Below are 21,668 nucleotides of genomic sequence, written 5' to 3'. Positions count from 1 at the left end.
AAAGCACAATTTACCACCAATTAATCTTTAATCTTTCTCAGGTAATTCACAAGGCCGATTTCCCAAATATTGAGATAGGGACACAAGGACTTTTCTGATGACTCTCATGGTGTCACAGCAACATCGTCATTAAGCTTTGCGTGTACAATGATGGCCATTACCTCACATTTACAATGATACATGTGAAATGGCAAATTTAACAAAGCCGATTACTTTATTGAAAATTTGGAAGCAGATAAAACTGGCTTTAAAAAATTAAACTCTTAAAAATAAGTTAATTAAATAAAATAAAAATTAAACTCTTGGGACACCTGGGTGGCTAGTCGGTTAAGTGTCAAAATCAACAAGTCTATGCTGATGGGGCAGAGCCTGCTTGAGATTCTCTCTCTCCCTCTCCCTCTGTCCCTCCCCTGCTCATGCTCTCTCCCTCTCAAAGTAAATAAATTAACTTTTAAAAAAAAGGATCAGGGCGCCTGGGTGGCTCAGTCAGTTAAGTGTCTGACTTCAGCTCAGGTCATGGTCTCACAGTTCATGGGTTCTGTGCTGACAGCTCAGAGCCTGGAGCCTGCTTCGGATTCTGTGTCTCCCTGTCTCTCTGTCCCTCCCCTGCTTATGCTCTGTCTCTCTCTGTCTCTCTCTCTCTCAAAAGTAAAGTGTAAAAATTTTTTTTTTTTAAAAAAAGAAAGAAAGCCTACAAAAGTTGAAGCACAATTTAAAAAAACTTAAAAAAAATTAAACTCTTCATCATCATTTTAGCAATGCAAAGGTTACGATAAGAGATCAAACTGAAAATCACATGTGCTCATGTTCTCGGGGTCTAAAAAGACTAAACACACAGAGCCAAGTACCATTTTTCACAAAATGGGCTAGACACAAACACAGCCTCCATCAAGGGCATTATAATTCCAGGCCACAAGCAGGACACTCACCTGGCAAGAACACCAACACGCTGCTCCGCTCCGCCACAAACTGGGCACCCGACGAGCTCTTGCTCCTGTTACAAATGTGAGTGCACAAACGTTAATCTGGCAAAAGTAGCCACTGCTGGTCTAGAACCCCGACAGCCCCGGCCTCTGATCACGAAAGTCTCATACAGATCATCCAGCATGTTTTCTTGTATGTAAAAAAACACAGAGGTCCTGGGACATGGTTCCACAGTCACTGGGGGTGCCCAAGAGTCTTGATTCCCGTAAAACTCATCTGCCAAACTTTCCCTTGAACTTTAGTTATTGTAATCAAGAATCTCAAAATACAAAACTTTTAAAATAACTACAAGTAAAACTTAAACTCAAACCATCAGCTTGCCTTCCCACTCCTGTCAAAATATTTCCTCGGTGTGAAATCAGAACTTTGGTTCTCTGCACACTGTGAGCTCTCCTCGTGCAGGCAGACGGGGCAGTAACAAAACAGACAAACAAGGTCCCTGCTCTTTGTGGAGCTCACATTCTAGCAGGAGGGAGAGACCAGAGACAGGCAAGCAAATCATGTGTCTTCAGTTTAGCAGTAAGACACCGTCAGGAACAGATGGGGGCCCAGAGACGCTGTGTTGCAGTCATTAGCTAATCTCCACACCCCTTCTCCTCTGCAGGTACTGGTCCCAGCACAGCCCAGAGTGCTGTTGATCAGCTCTTCCAAGAATTAATAAAGACTAGAGTGAAAACTAGTAAGATATAGTAAAACAACAACAACAAAAATCAACAAACTCAAACCCAGGTCTTTGAAAAGATCAATGAAATGGACAAATCTTGGGGCCCCCCGGGTGACTCAGTCAGTTAAGTGTCTGACTTCGGCTCAGGTCATGATCTTGCAGTTCGTGAGTTCGAGCCCCACATCAGGCTCTGTGCTGACAGCTCAGAGCCTGGGGCCTGCTTCCGATTCTGTGCCTCCCTCTCTCTCTGCCCCTCCCCTGCTCACATGCTATCTCTCTTTCTCTCTCAAAAATAAATAAACATTTAAAAAAAAATTTATAAAAAAAAAAAGAAATGGACAAATCTTTAGCTTTTGACCAAGAAAAAAAGAGAGAAGATTCAAAATACTAGAATGAGAAATGAAAGGGGCGCCTGGGTGACTCAGTTGGTTGAGCGTCCAACTCTGGACTTTCGCTCGGTTGTGATCCCACGGTCATGGGTTCAAGCCCTGCATCCGGCTCTGTGCTGACCGTATGGAGCCTGCTTAGGATTCTGTCTCCCTCTCTTTCTACCCCTCCCCAGTTCACACATGCGTGCTCTCTCTCAAAATAAGTAAACATTTTTTTAAAAATGAAAGAAAGGGCATTACTTTACAGCAATACAGAGGATTACGGAGGAATACGATGGAAAACTGTACACCAACAAAGTAGATACTTGACAGGAGATGGACACATTCCTAAATAGACACAAACTATTAAAACTCACCCAAGGGGAAAAAAAAATGTGAGGGCACCTGGATGGCTCAGTCAGTTAAGCGCTGGATTTCGGCTCAGGTCATGATCTCACGGTTCATGGGTTCGAGACCCGCGTCAGTGCTGATGGCTCAGAGCCTGGAGCCTGCTTTGGATTCTGTGTCTCCCTCTCTCTCTGCCCCTCCCCAACTCTCACTCTGTCTCCCAGAGCTCTCTCAAAAACAGAGATTAAAAAAATTTTCTTTTAATCTGAATATGCTTATAATAAAGCAATAGACTGAACTGAGAAGTTTAAAATTACTCGTAAAGAAAAGCCCAGACCCAATGGCTTCACAGCAGAATTCTACCAAACATTCAAAGAATCGATACCAATTCTTCACAAACTTGCGAAAAACAAAACATTTCCCAACTTATTTAATGAGGCCAGTACCAGACAAAAAATCACAAGAAAACTACAGACAAGACCTCTTGTACCTATGGATGCCAAGAGTCCTCAACAAAATACAAGCAAGCCAAATCCAGCAACATACGGAAAGGACTGTGCACCATGACCAAGTGGGATTTATCCCAGGGATGCAAAGTCACTTTAATACCTAAAAATCAGTGGGTCCTGAGAAACTTAACAGAAGACCATGGGGGAGGGGAAGGAAAAAAAAAAAAAAAGTTAGAAACGGAGGGAGCCAAACCATAAGAGACTCTTAAAAACTGAGAATAGGGGCGCCTGGGTGGCTCGGTCGGTTGGGCGTCCGACTTCGGCCCAGGTCATGATCTCACGGTCCGTGGGTTCGAGCCCCGCGTCAGGCTCTGTGCTGACCGCTCAGAGCCTGGAGCCTGTTTCAGATTCTGTGTCTCCCTCTCTCTCTGCCCCTCCCCTGTTCATGCTCTGTCTCTGTCTCAAAAATAAATACACGTTAAAAAAAAAAAATTAAAAAAAAAACTGAGAATAAACTGAGGGTTGATGGGAGCATGGGGGGTGGGAGGGAGGGGAGGGTGGGTGATGGGCATGGAGGAGGGCACCTGTTGGGAGGAGCACTGGGTGTTGTATGCAAACCAATCACAATAAATTTCATATTAAAAAAATAAAAATATCTTTAAAAAATACCTAAAAATCAATTAATTTAATACATTATATTAGCAGAAGAAAAACAAATTTCACATCATCACCTCAACAGACCCAGATAAACCATTTAAACAAAATCTAACACTCTTTCACTAAAAGTTTTAAGAAAATAATAAAATAAAATCTAAACACTCAACAAACCAGCAACAGGAGTTTACTCCCTCAACCTGATGAAGGTCATCCACCCACAAGGAGCCCACAGCACACATGATACTTCACGGTCAAAGACGGGGAGGCTTCCCCCGAGATCACAAGACAAGGATACCTGCTCCTCCACTTCCGGTCGGCACTGTGGTGAAGGCGCTAGGGCATCCAGATTGGAAAAAAAGAAATAAAACTATCTCTGTTCATAAACGACATGACCTTGGGTACAGAAAATCCTAAGAAACCCTACCAGAAATGGGGCACCTGGGTGGCTCAGTCAGTTACGTGTCCGACTTCGGCTCAGGTCATGATCTCTCAGCTTGTTAGTTCAAGTCCCGCATCAAGCTCTGTGCTGACAGCTCAGAGCCTGGAGCCTGCTTCGGATTCTGTGTCTCCCTCTCTCTCTGCCCCTCCCCTACTTGTTCTCTCTCTCTCTCTCTCTCTCTGTCTCTCTCTCTCTCTCTGTCTCTCAAAAATAAACATTAAAAAAAGTTTTAAAAAATCCTACCAGAACTAATAAATGACCTCAGCAAAGTTGCAGGATAAAAGATCAATACACAAAAATCAATTGTTATTTTGATACATCTGCAATGATCAAAAAATGAAATTAAGAAAATAATTTCATTCACAATAACATCAAAAGGAGTAAAACACAGAAACGTGTTTGACAAGATAAGTGCAAAACCTATACTTTGAAAATTACTAAGCATTGCTGAAAATGATTTTTAAGAATCTAAAGAAATAGGAAAAGATCTCGTACTGGAAGACTGAGTACGGTCATAGCTAAGATGGTAACACTCCCCACATCTCCAGACTCAACCCAATCCTTTTCAGAGTCCTGGCTTCCCTGTAGAAATGGACGGGCTGATTCTAAAGTTCACCTAGGAGTACGAGGGACTTGGAATAGCCAAAACAATCCTGAGTAAGAACGAAGTCAGAAAGACTCCTACTTCTAATTTCAGAATTACTTCAAAACAGTGGTAACCAAGGTGGTGTGGTACTAGCCCAAGGACAGACACAGAGACCAACGGAATAGAATTTAGAGTCCGGAAATAAACCCATCCATACGTCTATGGCCCACTCATTTTCAAGAAGGTGCCAACACACAACGGGCACAGGAGAGTCTTTGAACCAACAGTGCTGGGACGAGTGGTTAGCACACAAGCCCAAGAATGAAGCTAGACTCTCACCTCACATGTACACAAAACTGAATTCAAAGACCTAAGACCTAAATGAAACGCCAAAACTGTAACGCCCTTAGAGGAAAACAAGGGGTAAATCTTGATGAGCCTGAACCTGGCAATGGATCCTTAGCTATGACACCAAAAGCATGAGCAACAAAAGAAAAACTAGACAAATTAGACTTTACCAAAATTAAAAACTTTTGTGCTTCAAAACCACCAGCAAGAAAGTAAAAAGACAGCCGTCAGGATGCAAGAAAATATTTGCAAACCATGTATCTGGTAAAGGGCTTGTATCTAGAATATACAAAGAATCCTTATGATCAGTAAAAAAACAAAAACAAAAACAAATAATCCAATTAAAATCGGACAAAGGACGTATGCCTCTAAATATACACACGCGCGCCTTTAAAGAGGATATACAAGTGGCCAATAAGCTCCTAAAAAAGATGTTCAACATCATCAGTCATCAGCAACGTGGAAGTCAAAACCACAACGTGATACTACATCACACACACCAGGATGGCTGGAATCCGAGGTCAGACATCAACCAGTACTGGAAAGGACGTGGACCCTCACGAGCTGCTGGTGGGAATGTAAAATGATCCAGGTGCTCTGGAAACCGGCCCGGCAGGTCCTCAACTGGTTAAACACAGAGTTACCATATGAGCCGACAATTCCCCTCCTAGGTATATACCCAAGAAAAATGAAAATACACATCCACACAAGTACCTGTACATGAACTTTCACACAACAGCATTCTGCACAAAAGCCGAAAGGAGAAAGAGAACCGAAGTCACCATCGATACACAAGTGGATAAATGAAATGTGGTGTATCCTACAACAGAGGACTGACTTCAGTCATAAAAAGGAAGAAAGTCCCAATACACACTACAACACGGACGAGCCGTGAAGACCCACAATAAGTGAAAGAGGTCAGTCACCAAAGATCACATCCTACAGGATTCCACTTACATGAAAGTCAAGAACAGGGAAACCTATAGGGACAAAAAGTTGATTAGTGGTTGCTTAGGACCAGGGGTGAAGGGGAAGAATGAGGAAGAGAGTGAAAGGGTCAGGGTTTCTTTCTAAGGTGATGAAGATATTCTAAAATGGGCTGTGGTAATGGTGCCGCGTATGTGTGAATATTCCAGAAACTACTCAACTGTACAGCTTAAAGGGGTGCATCATATGTTATGTAAATGCTATCTCGATAAAGCCATTTTAAAAATGAGGGGGAGGGGCGTCTGGGTGGCTCAGCAGGTTGGGCGACCGACTTCGGCTCAGCTCATGATCTCACAGTTTGTGAGTCCAAGCCCCACATTGGGCTCTGTGCTGACAGTTCAGAGCCTGGAGCCTCCTTCGGATTCTGTCTTCCCCTCTCTCTGCACCACCCCCCCCCCCACTCACACTCTGTTTCTCTCTCTCGAAAATAAACATTAAAAATTTTTTTTTTAATGAGGGGAAAAGGAAGGGGAACAGAGAGAGGCGAACAGGATGCTCCATTTGCCACAAAGCTTACAAACAGGTGGAAGTCAATGAGCATTTTCCCCAGGGAACAAGGGTCAGAAGCCTTCACAATGGAAAAGAAGTCTGTGGGCCTTCTCTAAAGATACAGTAGCTACAACGACGACATTATAAACCTTCCTAACCACGAAGAAAAAATTTTGAAACGAAAGAAAAGGCCATAGAGTATGTATAACACACGGGAGACTAAATACATGGTCGTATCAATAAGCACGGATGGCTGAACTCAGTAAAGCCAAAGTTTTTCAAATGACTCATAAACCACCCCCAACTCTGCTACCTGCAAAAGACATACTTAAACATAAGCCCTTCAGAAAAGAGTGACAGTAAAGGAAGGGCAAAGATTTTAGAGGCCAAGACAGAAAGAAAGCAGGGCTGCGATCTTGAAACGTTGACAAAGCGGAATTCAGGCCCCAGAGCATTAAGCAAGACCGAACAGGGCACCATATAACGCCGAAGGCACAGTTCACATCTGACAAGAGCTCCGTGCCAAAACACGGAGCAGCCAAACCCAGAACTCTCACACAACCAGATGCTGCTGGGGACGCGGAGGCACGGGGCCCCCCATCCATCGCTGCCAGGAACGTGAAGTGGCACAGCCACCCTGGAAGGCACTTGGGTGGTCTCCTACAAAACCGATCCAGCGATCCTGCTCCTTCGCGCTCACCCCGAGGAGCCGAGAACTCACGTCCACGCCAACACCTGCACATACGTGTTTACGGCAGCTTCCTTCATAAGGGCCCGAACTCGGAAGCCACCGAGACGTCCTTCGGCAGGTGAACGCGTAAACACACCACGGGCGGTCCAGACGGGAATGCTGTTCAGCGCTACGAAGAAATGAGCTACGGGCCGGGAAAAGACACGAGGAAACTGAAATGCTTGCCGCTAAGTGAAGGAGCCAATCTGAGAGAGCTGCGTATGTGTGATCCCAACCACAAGACATTCTGGAAAAGGCAACACCAGGGAGACAGTAAAAAGATCCGTGGTTGCCATGGTTATAGGGGAGGGAGGAACAGGCAGGACAGACAGGATCTGGGGGCGGGATACTACCATGCCGGATACACACCATCACAGGCCTGCCGAAACCCATCAAATGCACGCCATCAGTGAAGCCTACACTGCAGACTTGGGGGGCGACGATGATGTGTCAACAACAAGGTACCGCTCCAGTGCAAGACGCCGACGGTAGGGGGCACTGTGACTATGTCGGGCACGTGGGAACTGTACTTACTCCTCAACGTTGCCGTGAACCTAAAACTGCTCTAAAAATAAAGTCTATTTAAAAGAAAACAAAATCCATAAGGGCACCCGGCTGGCTCAGTCAGTTAAGTGTCCGACTTGATTTCGACTCAGGTCACGACGGGTCACGGATCGAGCCCTGCGTCAGGCTCTGTGCAGAGCAGGGAGCCTGCTTAAGATTCTCTCCCTCGATCCCTCTGCCCCCTCCCCTGCCTGTGCACTCTCTCTCTAATTAAAAAAAAAAAAAAATCAAAGCCAGAAAGAAATCTTTTAACATAGGTAAGAAAGAAAGAAAGAAAGACCAAAACTTGAAGGAGCTCAGAAACAGCTAAAGTAACACAACTGCATGCAGGTTGTGGGGGACGGGACCGGATGACAGCCCGCTCATTCTCAGGTAGTGTTCAGGGGGACCGCAAGACGAGTGACTTTACGCTTCACGGATGTCTGCACTTCGCAAGTGACAGTAAAAGGAGGGAGGCACGGACGTGCGCGTCGGGCCTGGAAGGACAGGCGGCCCGCAGTCACGTTCCAGTTGCCGCGAGGAGGCGGACTCTACATCGTCCGGGTCTGTCATTCTGACACAGCAACTGCATTTACGAGCCACAGGAAACGAACACAGGGAGGGTTCAGAACGTAATACAGCATTTTTTATATCACAGACTCCAACCAGCCCTGATAACCTCAAGTTGCTCTTAAGGGAAAACAGGTTCCGCTTCAGAGGTCCAGCTAAACACGTGAGCAAACGGGTGACCAAGGAGCCTTAGGGTGGGGAGCGGATCTTCCTCTTTTTTTTTTAATGTTTATTTATTTTTGAGAGAGAGAGAGAGAGAGAGAGAGAGAGCAAGCATGAGCTGGGGAGGGGCAGAGAGAGAGGGGGGACACAGAATCCGAAGCAGGTTCCAGGCTCCGAGCTGTCAGCACAGAGCCTGACGCGGAGCTCGAACTCACAAGCTGTGAGATCATGACCTGAGCCAAAGTCGGACGCTCAACCGACTGAGCCCCGGGGCGCCCCCCGTATCTTCTTAACAAACAGAAACCAAGGCAAGGAAATGCTCCCGACACCTTCTCCTAGCGCGGTCCTCTCCACCTGCCTCAGACTAGGACTGACAGGACTCAGCATGTCTGGAAACCATTCTCTCCTTAGGCTGTGACTGCTGGCTTCTAACACTGTCAAGTCTTAAAACTGTAGTTGGTCTTACTACTTTAAAGTGGAAATTTCCAGTAAAAAAAAAAAAAAAAAAAATGGCCGATGTACCAACTTTATTTTAAAATCTACACAGTGACTACTGGAGAAGGTATCTACAGTTACGTGTTAACATTATAAAAACACTAAACGGTTTCTAAACAAACAGCGAACCGTTTGAACTCGCACGTGAAGCACGCTGTCAAGCGGAGCGTCTCTTACCCACTCTCCTTCACATCCAGGTTGTCGAACATCTGGATCAGGGAGACAGCGACTTCGTAAATGTCCTTAGTAATCACCGGCTCCTCCAGGATGTGAGGAGAAAGCTAAACACAGGAAAAGGAAAGGCCGGAAGATCAGAACAGGATTACAAGGGGTTCTGGGTTCAGACAGGTGACTCTCCTCAGTGCGTCACTTTAACACCCCAATAAAAAGAGTACTGTCAGCGGCCAATACACGAACGCTTGCCGAGCGCCAGGCCCCAACGGACACGGTACGGACGAGTTCACCCCGTCCCTGTCACTGGGGCGCGGATGCGCTCAGAGCGCAGACACACAGAGGTGGGACGTCTGTCGGGAAACCTAGTTCGAAGACAGAGCGAGCAGCTCCAGATGCGTACAGAACCCAGCGCCGGCGCCCCTCCCAACAAGTCCTGAGACATCACCGCCACCACCGCCCCAAGGACCGGGGAAGGCTAACACCCCGTTACATCTGCCAACTTACAGGAAGAAAATGCCGAAGTCACCCATGTGCCAGGCCACGGGTCGCTAGACTACTTTTAACCGCATACTAAAACAAAACTAATGAGCCCAGCTCGTTTAAAACTGCCCTCCAGACACCTCCGCAGAATGCGGGGGGTCAACCGCAGCAGCAACCCCCCCCCGCCACCCCCCCACCCCCCCCAGTGAGGTTGGCATCACTGGTCTGAGCTGACGGCTTCATGGAACCAAGGCCACCACCGTGGAAGAGTCTCTCTACAACACCCGGCACAACAGTTATGGCATGATTTCCAGAAAATCTCTTTCATAGCCATATCGGGGGTTTTTTTTGCACCAAGAGTAAGAAAGCTTTTTTGGTGTATTTAATAACCTTACTTATCAAGTACTGTGCTCAAAGCACTGCACTCAACTTTGTGGAAAACACGTCAGAAGTCTACAGGTGGTAAGTAGTTAGCCACAGATGCAGTTTCCCCCCCATTTTTAGAGTAAATTAAGTCAGCTGGTAAGAAACCATTTTTCACTATTAGTACGATCCTACTAACGTAAGAGTAACAAACCGGCTTTTATTTCATCAATAACTGTGAAGGAGCATTCTATCTTTACCTGGAACGACTTTCTACTTTATCCAAACGATAACCGTAACAGAAACATACAAAACAGAAATAGAAAGAAAGCATGGTTTTCACAAACCCCAACAGTGGCATTCACACCCATCAGAACGGTTTTTCTACAAACCAGTAAGCCACGGAAAAGGTACGTCACCAATTCAGAAGTAACTTCACTGTGTTCTAGAATCCAAACCCAAAGAATATCATTTAAATACAATACAAGACACCAGATACAGCCCCGCTTTCTCCCAGCAGGCGTCACACGGGTAACGACAGGAACAGTGAGGTGGGTCACGGGCCCGCTGATCCACGGCTGCCCTCGCCCCCACCACGTGTGAGAGTCAGGGGCAAACAACAGACGACAGACGAGGTCTCTGCTCCCCAGACGGCACAGTCCGCTCAGAGCAAACGGGCCCACTCGCTCAGTCGATGCGCTCCGACAAAAGATAAAGCAGGGGAAGGGGCAGAAACGTGGAGGGAATGAATTCACGCAGGCGGAAACGGAGAGACTCACTCCTCCGCTGAACTAACGACCGTGACGCTGTCGAGAGAGGGAGGCGGAAGCTCGTGTTTCTGCCCCACGAGGAGAGGCTGGAGCCCTGCGCGTCTGCCGTCACCACGAGCCTGCGGTGCCGAGGCCGGCCAGCTGGTCCCAGGAGGAGGGCGAGAGACGTGCCAGAACGGGCGCTGCAGACGGTAGGAAACGAACGATGCCGAGACGGCCAGGCACCATCGGGGAGCAGAACGGGGACCTCAACCTGCCTCACCATCCTCGTGATCCCCTTGAAGTGGGTTACTGCCCAACTGTGAACAGGATTATAAAAGCCCTGTCCAGGGCGGGAAGGCGTGGGGAGTGGTGGGTGGGGCCACACTCTCCTTCAGCTCTGCTTCCGGACTAAAGCTACACATCGTGGGCGCTCCCTCCTGTCTCATTTCTAAGGGGAGGGTGAAAACAAAAATGTTGAAAATAAGCAGTGAAAAGACCTCTTCAGAGGACGTTGAAAAGAACAGCCAGGGTTGGCAACAGAAAGACCACAAGGGCAACACTGGCCTCAAGGGAAGGGTGACTTTCAAGAAAACCAAACTGGCCAAAGGTGTCAAATATTACAGGGAGGTCATGGTAAGTTTGGGGCAGAGGACTCTCAACTTAAGGAAGTCGCTAGTGATCCTGACAAATGCCATCTCAGAACAGGGGCAGTGGGAGCCAGACCACGGAGAGAAACACGGGACCTCGTGAGGGTGCTTTTTAAGATGAGAGAGACTCAGTTCTGATGAAATGGGGACAGGTAAGGGGCAGTGGAGAAGGCACTAGGAAAGGTAACACGAGGAGGGTGTTGGGGCACCGGGGGGGCTCAGTTGTTGAGCAGCCAACTTCGGCTCAGGTCATGATCTCGTGGTCTGTGGGTTCGAGCCCCACGTCAGGCTCTGTGCTGACAGCTCGGAGCCTGGAGCCTGCTTCGGATTCTGGGCCTCCCTCTCTCTCTGCCCCTCCCCGACCCATGCTCTGTCTCTCTCTCTCAAAAGTAAACATTACAAAAGAAAAAAAAAAAAAAAAAAGCAAGGAGGGGGCAACAGTCAATCAGAAAAGGTCCCTAAGAAGGCAGGAAGGGAGAAAGGCTGGTGTCCGCAGAAGGAACGTTGCTTCTCCCCTGTAACGTTAGATGGTGTGCCCAGGGAGTAGTAACAATAACAAAACTGGAATTTTTAAAACTCCTCTGACTCCAAAAACTATATAGCAGAATCTATACAAAATACCGCTTTTATAAGGCTTAATGTTAATATATTCATTCACCAAAATATTTCCCGAGTACCTATTAAGTACCAAAAACAGGATACTGGGTATGCAAATGCCAAAACCGGGTTCTCCCCAGCCTGGAGAACACGAGTCCCTGGCTGGAGAGGAGTCCAAGCTGCCCCGCCCGCACGGGAGCAGAGGGCAGGTGCCCAGGCCTGACCCAACTCCACAGGGCACCCACGAGCAATCATCTACGTGATTCCAACACACAACGGCCAGCTGGAAAGACTTGTAAAACCATCGGTACGTTCACATTCCAAAAGGGGCCAGAAAGTACAAAATTTTTAAATGTGACGAAGTGCCCTCTCCCCTCCACCTTGAATACGGGCTGCAGTTAGTGACTTGTGTCCAAGCAGCAAAGGACAGATGTGTCTCTTATGCTGCTTACATCTCACTGGGGTGGGGGTGGGGGGGAGGGAAACAGGCAATGAGCAAAGAAACAGGTAAACACATACAAATACACAAAAGAAAAAGGAAGGGACAGTAACACTGTAGGGCAAAAGTTTGGCTAAAACTTCCTTGGCCAGGAGGGGTGCCTGGGTGGCTCAGTCGGTTGAGCATCTGACTTTGGCTCAGGTTGTGATCTCACAGTTTGGTGGGTTCAAGCCCCGTGTGGGGCTCTGTGCTGACAGCGTGGGGCCTGGAGCCTGCTTCAGATTCTGTGTTTCTCTCTCTCTGCCCCTCCCTTGCTCACACTGTCTCTCTTTCAAAAACAAAAAATTTTTTTTAAAAACTTCCTCGGCCAACATCACCAGTGATAGGCCACGCTGGTGGTCCCCCCGTGACAATACAGCAGTTCACCCCAGTGGTCTGCCTCCCCAAGATCCATAGCCCCAAGTCTACTCATGAGAAAAACATCAGAAAAATTCTAACAGTAGGGAATCCTACAAATACCTGACCAGTACTCCTACAAACCATCAAGGTCATCAAAAATAAGAGACGTCTGAGAAACCGTCACGGCCCAGAGAAGCCTACAGAGACATGACGACTCAAAGCAATGTGGGACCCTGAGACAGAGAAAGGAAATTAGGGAAAAACCAGTAAAATCCAAATAAATACAACTTTAGTTCTAATAATATATCAGTTAGTTTCTTGGTTCTGACAGTTTTTTATAAACGTGAACTTTAGAATCCAGGTGACAGAGAGGTGTTTACTAGAAAATTCTTACAACTTTCCTGTTCTTTTGAAATATTGTCATCTACAAAGTTGGAAAAAAAGACGTGCCACATTTTAATGGCCATCGCTGGCCTCCCTCCGCTGTAATAGATTTGACAAAATGTGTCTTCTTACCTTAGGTGGAACCCAGTCGGCTGACTCACCGTCATCGAGGCTATAGTCTACTTCCACATCACAACTGTTTGTGGTAAGAGTCCAACTCCTACACAGAGCAGTCCGGCACCGTCCGTCAAAATCACAAGTGCACACACCCTCTGACCCAGCAATTCCACCAGCAGACACTGTCTTCTACAAGGCATACCCTACACAGGGGTCTTCAAGGGGGCAGCCGACCACCCACGGACTGTCCGGAAACACCGTTGGTGGTCACAGTGGGGGCCCCACTTGCAGCTAGCGGATCAAGGCCAGAAACGCTGTTAAACATCCTACAGTGAGTGCACAGGGCAGCCCCCACCACAAAGAACCGGCCCCAAATGTCGACAGTAACAAGGCAGAGAGAGCCCAGCCTCTGAACACACCGTCGGGAGCGCACAGTCTCCTCCCGCAGCGCTGCTTTTAGGCAGAACAGACCGGGGGCACCTGGGGGGGATCAGCCGGTTTAGGCATCCAACTCTTGGTTTCAGCTCAGGTCATACTCTAACGGTTCATGGGGTGGAGCCCCACGTTGGGCTCGGTGCCGACAGTGCAGGGCCCGCTGGGGATTCCCTCTCTGCCCCTCCCCCACTCAAAATACATAAAGAAACTTAAAAAAGAAAAAGGCCAGAAATACTGGAGATTAGTGAGATACGGACATGAGAGAACAGAATGTAGCTCTAAAAAGAGAATAAGCTGTGAGACGGGAAAGGACACGAAAAGCAGAACGAGAAGGCAAGGTGCACCGAGGGCACTGCTGTTTCCGTAAAGGGAGAAACCGCACATTTGTATCCGCTCATACAGACATTCAGAGTTACAGCACGATTCCTAAGAAATTAGTGACAGTGATTTCCTCTCGCTGGCAGGGGAGCTGAGCAGAGGACAGGAGGGGGAAGGAGAGAGTTTATACCTGCTCATAAACCTCTTTTCGATTTTTGAACCCTGTAAATGTATTACCCACGTGAAAATAATGTCAAATCAACTGCAACTTTTCGTAAGGATGTATTATCCCGGTCCTTCACCGTCAGTACACTCCTCCTTCAATTGAGAGCACCGCGATTTGTATTATAAGAAGCAGTTTAATCAAAGTAAAATTTGAAATAAAACTACCTCCCACTCTCAACTGAATCTACAATTTTATAGCTGACGAAAATCTGACATTTTACTTTTCACCAACAGAGTGTAAAACCAATCCAACAACTTTCACAGGAGCGTACAATGTGTCTCGATGCCCACAGTTCACAGCAACAAACTCGGAGCTCTCCCGACCCGTCCGTCTCCAGCCCCAGCCCGCACCATCTCCCAGCTTGGATTTCGTACAGTCTTACAATTGCAGCTGACCAGTGCGGGCTCACTCGGACACAAAGGCACATTCGCTATGAAAGAAACAATGCCTTCCAACATACCCTGCCGTGATGAATGTGCCCCAAATCATCAAGATAATACTCTTCGATTGAATGGGGCTTTCCTTCCACTTCAAAAACATACGCAGGGTTCATCTTGTTCTGGACAGGAACAGCAAAGTAATCTGCAAACTCTTTACAACTGATGGTGGCCGACATGAGGATTATCTGCAGAAGAGAAACCATTAGAACAAACAAGAGCAATAACAACAACTAAATGTGATGTCGTTAAATTACCAAGCTTGTCTTCTGCTTTAGTAATTTTCAAAACTTCAGTATGATACATTGATGTAATCTTTAATGGAGTACAAATTATTACAGTTGAACGAATGCTCAGAGACAACCAACTTTTACTACTTCTCCTAAATTATTTTATCAAGTGAGAGACTACAATAAAGCTAACCTATGACCACTTATCTAAAAGGAACCTTTGCATCAGAAAACAAAAGCAAAAACAAGCAAGTTACTAGATGAGGTGTTACAGAAACGCCAGGGAGCAGAACAGCAAAGAGGCAGACGCGGAGCCAGAAAACCCCGGCTCTAAGCCACGAATCTGGAGCAGTCGGTCCCAGGGCCACAGCAGAGAGAAACCAGCCTAGACCGAAGCAGGACACAGAGGCTTGGGGACCCACCACAAGTGGTCAGTTGTGCCAGGAAGCAACTATGGGATGTCCTCCGTGGGAAACTCTGTGTGAAAGCCAGGAGCAGCACCCACAGCACCCTAGATGTGCAGCGGACAAGGCAGCAGTGCCACGAAGGACACGCGCCATCCGCCAGTCTCTGAGATGCTCACCGGGGGTAAACCCAACTCTCGGCTGGCTGCCGACGACCCGATGCGTTACCGTGTAAACAAAATACGTGTATTTTCCCCTAAGATGTTAGATCCAAATGGTAGAAAGCATATTAACCAGAACTCATTTAAGCTGAGTTGCTTCAGGTTGGAAGGAAGCCTCTGAGAAGCCACGTGGGTGTAAGAGTGGCCCCCACGGGGCATACTCGGTCCCGGCAGATGCTCTCTAAGCTGTCTTCCGAGGGACAGTGAGGCTCATGGCGTGCGAGGCCTCTGCTCGGTTGAGGCGGCATGCGGACATGAGGCCAGACCGGACTGCTCAAGGCCATCGAGACTCCTCACTGCCACCAGCCTCTCCTCCAGACAGACAACTCGGCAGCCTGCTCAAGACACCAGCGTGGGACTGACCTGAGTGTGATCAGCCAACAGTGACAGCGGGGCCAGCAGGTGTGGGGACGGCCCAGAGCCAGGAACCTCTAAGGGACTTTCAGTCAACTCAAAACCTAAGTCTTTAAAACAGCAGCGCACAGAACTGTCCTCAAAATGTTCGTGTCCTCAGGGCGCCTGGGTGGCTCAGTTAAGCGTCCGACTTTGGCTCAGGTCACGCTCTCACGGTCCGCGGGTTTGAGCTCCGCGCCGGGCTGGGCACTGACAGCCTGGAGCCTGCTTGGGATTCTCTCCCCCTCTCTCTATGCTCCTCCCTGACTCACGCTCTCTCTCTCCAAAATAAATATACTGTATTAAAAAATTTTAATTAAAAAAACCCTCAATTCCTCTTCTGGTGTCGTTTTTAGAACAAAGACTGCAGATGTAGTCACATACCTCCGAACTGTGGTAATTATTCAACCAAAAGCAGTGATCCAACACTCAGTATTTCATTAGAGTCAACAACCATCACATCACTTTCTGCCTGGAGAAAATTTCCGAATTTAATGCAACATAATAATCCAAAAAAAAAAAAAAAAAAAAAAAGATTCCACACTCCCATCCTGAGGGAATGCCCTGGAGCCAGCTTCCTGGCAAGATGTGGAGGAGGACACGCGACAACAAATGTCAAGAGTCACTGCTTTCGATGGTTTCTGAAAAAACGAAGAGACACAAATCCAAATCATAAACCTTAACCCTGAATATTCCTGTTACTCAGGAAATCAGATTTACCTTCACAAAACGCGAATTTGTTCTCAGAAGTTTGCGGACTACCAACAGCAGGAAATCCATTTCTTCAGTCCGTTCGTGTACCTGCAAAATAGAAAAGTGGGGCGCCCCACGTGGCAGCCAGCAACGCACGTGACCGCCGCCCCCCCCCCCCCCCCCGGAGGCGGAAGCGGCTCGCCGGTTGGTCGCCGGGAGGCAGGGCAGCCGGCTCCGCTAAATGCGCTTCCTCGGGACGGACCGGACAGCGCTCCCGGCTAAGAGGAAGCCGGGCCGCCTGGCCCACGAACGAGAGGGCACAGAGGAGGCCCGGGTGGGTCTCTTCCCCCTCGGTGCTTCCCTCTGGGGCCTTCTCTCTGGGGCATCTGGGCAGAGAACTTAGCATCTCTGGTCCCGCGCGTGCAATGCCAGTGGTGCCCCCCGGGGTCACGGAGTCCCTAACCCTAACCATCCCCACCCGTCCCCGGCACAGACAGCCGCCGGCCCCACCTCCTCTGCTTTCCCCTGCCAACCACACGCTCCCCTCGGTCTCCAGCTGCACTCAGGCTGGCAAGTGAGCACAGGGCGGAGGCTGAGGCCAGCGTGCCCGCTCCGTGAGACGCAGAACCGTGGCGCCCGAGGGGGGGCCGGGCTGGCTGTGGCACGGTCAGGTCAGCCACAAACGGGCAAGCAGACGGAGGCTGGGAGCCGAGGGCACCAGGGGGAGCTGCAGGCGCTCGGGGTCACCCTGGGGAGCTGGCGCGGGAGCTGCAGCCCGGGGAAAGCAGCCCCGTCCCCACCCTCCTCTACCATCCCCCCCCCCCCCCCCCGCCCCCGGCGAGGCAGGCAGGGCCCCCACGGACCCACAGCTCCCTCAACCTCCCCTGCTCTGCCGGCCCCAGGCCAGCCAACGGCAAACGTGTGGGTCACGTGGGGCTGCTTTTCCACAAGAACTGTCACTCAGCTGGGGTTACTCAACGCACAAGGGGACAGTAAGATTCGATTCTGGGACATTTTGCCGCCAAAGTGGAGAGACTGGCCGCCGAGTCCAAAGGCGGGAGCGCTCTTCCCCTTGGTGTCCAGGCCCAGTCATTATTCCACAGCCACATCTGCCCCTGGTCCCACTCCTTCCTCACTCCCCACCGAAGGGGAGCCGTGGGGGAGCGGGACAGGGAAAAGAAAAGAAAAACAGCACCTGAAAAGTATTTAACGTTCACATGAATGGCTGGGCATCCCAGGGACACCATTATAAATCTAATCCTTATTTCATTCTATCACCAGACTCCGGAACACCTCAGCACAAACATCCCGTCTCCTACTCGAGAAAGAAAAATAAAGGCTCTCATCAATCGAGAGCCCCCGAGTGACTTCTCCTCAGCGTTCAGTTCCCCGCGGCCACCACACCCTGACTTTCTAGACCCGGCTTCTCCCCAGGTTCTCGGGGCCGTCCGGCCTCCCTCTCCTGCCCCGAGGACCCCACAGTCCTCTCCCTGCCACCGGCCAACACACACCTCAGCAGGGATCTGTCTCCCCGGGAGAGTGGCTGAAGGGAGACACCACCAGTCACGTGTTGATAATCTCCGCCCGATGAGGCCGGTATTGGAAAATGCTTATTGAAGGAATGGTTACCTGAAGCCACTTTATTCTTTTTCAAGAGCTGACAAGTTAAAACCATTATCATCCCGTTTTCAACAGCCTGGCGGTCTTCAACCTTTGCTCTTAGATTGCCTTTGAAATTCAAATCATCCCACTATTTAGGAACCATATTGCTTATAAACCTAAAATTTCAAGCATATCCAATCCATTCTTCGCTGAGGCAGGTAATTATCAGCATGCCTACTAGGTGCAGGGGACACAGGTGCAGAGCCAGAAGCTGTGGTGGCAGGGTGACAAGACAGCCTCCGCTAGCCGTGGCTCCCCTGCGGGACAGGCCCCTGCTCCGGGAAGGAACGAAGTCAGTAACGCGGGAGGACAGGTGTATCCTCACCACTCAGGGACGTGCGTACAAGTCCAGTCAACGGTCAGAAAGACCGCGGACACACAGAAAATAAATGGGGGCACCGGCAGCAGAGCTCTCGAGTGAACTGCCCAGGGCGAACCCCACAAGGCCGTTTGCTGTCGCCAGCCTGTAGTATTAAGGCTCCGGGAAGTATTACGTACTGGGTAATGGCACCTTTGGATACACTGCCCGTGAAATTGCATTTCATCTCTATCTAATCTAAAGACACTCAAAAATAACCATCATAAAGAAAAACCCTGAGCCAGACTGTACGTCACGCTATTTTGCAAAGGACAAGAGATCGTCTTCCTACCTTCCACTCTCCCAAACATCTCCTGGTAATGTAAAACCACGTTTAGCTGCGCACACGCTAGCAAATGCACCTGCTCGGCCCCTCCTCCAGTAGGCCTGAGTGCTGTTGACCATCACACGCATTTCAACAGAGTGGAACGCTGACCCTCCACAGCCACCCGGGCAGTTTCACGTCAGCCTCTGTCTCTAGCCCCGTCTCCAACCTTCTACAAACCTAGCTCTTTGCCCATGTTTTTCATGCCTCCAGAAAGGCGTAATTACTGACGGGCTTTAAAAGTCAAGATTGCGGGGTCAGGCATTTCCAAAACTCCCGGGAAAGAAAACTCAACACAACATCCTCCCACCGCAAAAAAAACTCGTTTAAAATATAAACAAAATCAATCAAATATTCCATCCTGAGAAAAATCCAGAGCTAAGACTGGCACAAAGACTCTTTACTAGAGCTTCTTAAGAAAGGAGACTATATCAGTATCTCACGTGTACTTTATTTTCTTAAAAAAAGCATGACTGTCCTCATTTTACTAGATGGAAAATACCTGCATACAATGAAAGTTCTTCTGAGTGTCTGATGTGACTAACACTCTAAACCAGGGCTCGGCAGACTTTTACTGCAAAAGGCAGGTAGCGAGGACGCCCGGCTTTGCCGAGCGTGGTGTCTGCTGCAGCCACGCCTCTCTTTAGCACCAGCCAAACTGTGTTCCAATAAAACTTTATGTACGAAGGCAGGTGCCAAATTGGGCCTGAGGGCTGGAGTTTGCCAACCCCGCTCTAATCAAGGAACCTGGTCACAGTCCTCAACCTCCACACCTGTGTTTTAGAGCTAAGCGCCAACAAAAAAGACAAAATCAACATCTAGCAATAGAATAAAGCAGATACAGACCAACGGCACGGCACGGCACGACACTTTACAAGGAGGGAACGTTTACAATAATTTGCACATTGTTCTCTTACAAAATAAGAACACGAGCGTAAGGGCAGAGCTGTGTTCAAGAAGTGCGTACCTCATCGACGAAGATGTGGGTGAACTCCACCAAACTCTTCGCACTGACTATTTTCTGAAGCAGGACTCCCGTTGTCATATAAATTAACTTGGTGTCTTCTGTTGCTATCTTCTCTAACCCTACCTAAAAGCAGAGAAGGAAAAGAAAAAGGAGAAAACTTTCAGGTTTCAATGGTTCACATTTAACTACCAACAAGGCTATGTCCACACTGGACCTCCATATTGGAGGTAAGTAAGAAAGGGAATAAAAACCAGAGGCTCTAAGTTAAAACTGTCCTTCTCAGGCACCTGGGTAGCTCAGCCAGTTCAGCGTCTCTTGATTTTGGCTCTGATCACGATCCAAAGTTCGAGCCCCACACTGGGCTCTGTCCTGACAGTGCAGAGCCTGTTTGGGAGTCTGTCTCCCTCTCTCTTTCTCTCTCAAAATAAACATTAAAGAAAAAAAAACTTAAAAAAAAAAAAAAAACCATCATTCTCAAGATGATTTTTTTCCTTCTCTTTTTCAGGGGGTGGGGGGAACGTGGCTTATCTAGTCATACTGCCTGTACCATTTTTATGTTAAGACCATGGTGTATGAAGACATCTACGTACAAAGATAAAATCACAAAAACCATGAGTCTCAGAATTCTGGCTCCTTTTGTATTCAACCAAGAAAGAAATTGAAGTTCTTATCAAAAAATTCAGTTTCACTGCTTTTTAAACATTATTATTTTTTTTTTTTAGAGAGAACGCATGAGAGTAGGGGAGAGGGGCAGAGGGGGAGAGAGAGAGAAAGCGGGGCAGAGGGACAGAGATAGAGAGCAGAGCCCAACCCGGGCTCAATCCCACAACCCCAGGATCACGACCAGAGTCAAAATCAAGAGTCAGCTGCTCAACTGACCTGAGCCACCCCGGCGCCCCAAGTTTCACTGTTTTTTACATTACACCACAGGTCTGCCCTGTAAGCAACTGGTTTCATTTCAATTTCCAGCAGAAACCGTCGACTTCTACAGAATAAAACACTCACGAGGCAAGAGGTGGCTTGCTCCCGGCCTCACCTGATAGCCCACCAGACCACCGAGCGTCCAGGCGCGCTCTTTGCTGATCCACCTGGCGATGCTGGTGGCCCCTATCTTCCGGGGCTGGGTGACCACAATGTTGCAGTAGGCAGAGCGCTGAACGTAATGGTCCAGGATATACTGTGGCAGCTGAGTGCTTTTGCCACTACCCGTGGCACCGTGTATTATCACCACAGAATTACTTTCTATCAGAGAAATAACCTACAATTTAAGAAAAATTCTTTTGAGATTGCCACAAAGGTAACGATGACATATGGCATTATCTATGAACCGAAAACTTTACCTGGGGAGGATGTTCAGGACTTATTTTCCTTTCATCTTTAAAAGTTAAATTATTACGTAACCATCTAACCGTCACAAAAGAGCAAGAAGGCTGCAAATGGTTGCCACCCTGAAAACCACTGTGACTGCTGTGAACAGGAACAGCTCACGGCTCTGGAGAGCCAGGCCAAGGCAGCCACGGGGCCCCAGGGCTCAGTGTCTTTATGCAGAGATGAAAACACCAATTTCTAGAGCTCTCGCTAAGTTTAAATGTCTAGTATTTTTAAACCTTGTAACGAACCTTACATAATTCTTCTGAGAAACACGAAAGCATTGCTGCCATCACCTCAAGTGGTCTTAACATTTCATTTGAAATTCCGCAGATGCATTTTCAAATAATTAACTTCTACCATTTTCCACTCCCAGACCGTACACAGCGTTTTTAAAACTCCAGTCCAATTCCTGCCCGCCACTCCCTGACTCCACCCTAAATTTATCTGAACTCTTCTC

At 48.3% G+C, this 21,668-nt stretch overlaps 1 protein-coding gene across 5 annotated transcripts in view; it reads right to left on the bottom strand.

Moving 5' to 3' along the window:
* TDRD9 (tudor domain containing 9) overlaps positions 1–21,668 on the bottom strand; it is a 110,994-nt gene that overhangs the window by 63,734 nt on the left and 25,592 nt on the right. For all 5 annotated transcript variants that reach the window (XM_078447794.2, XM_078447791.2, XM_078447792.2 and 2 more), the window contains 6 exons: positions 20,877–21,098; positions 19,841–19,963; positions 16,556–16,636; positions 14,611–14,775; positions 8,997–9,100; positions 930–994 (listed from right to left, as the gene is read on the bottom strand). In XM_078447794.2, coding sequence (XP_078303920.1) covers positions 930–994; positions 8,997–9,100; positions 14,611–14,775; positions 16,556–16,636; positions 19,841–19,963; positions 20,877–21,098 — 760 coding nt within the window. The remainder of the gene's footprint in view (positions 1–929; positions 995–8,996; positions 9,101–14,610; positions 14,776–16,555; positions 16,637–19,840; positions 19,964–20,876; positions 21,099–21,668) is intronic.

Source organism: Panthera onca, chromosome B3 (assembly GCF_046562875.1).
Source record: "Panthera onca isolate mPanOnc1 chromosome B3, mPanOnc1 haplotype 2, whole genome shotgun sequence".
Lineage (NCBI taxonomy): Eukaryota > Metazoa > Chordata > Mammalia > Carnivora > Felidae > Panthera > Panthera onca.
The sequence above is the reverse complement of the archived record's forward strand: the minus strand, read 5'-3'. Positions and strand labels throughout refer to the sequence as shown.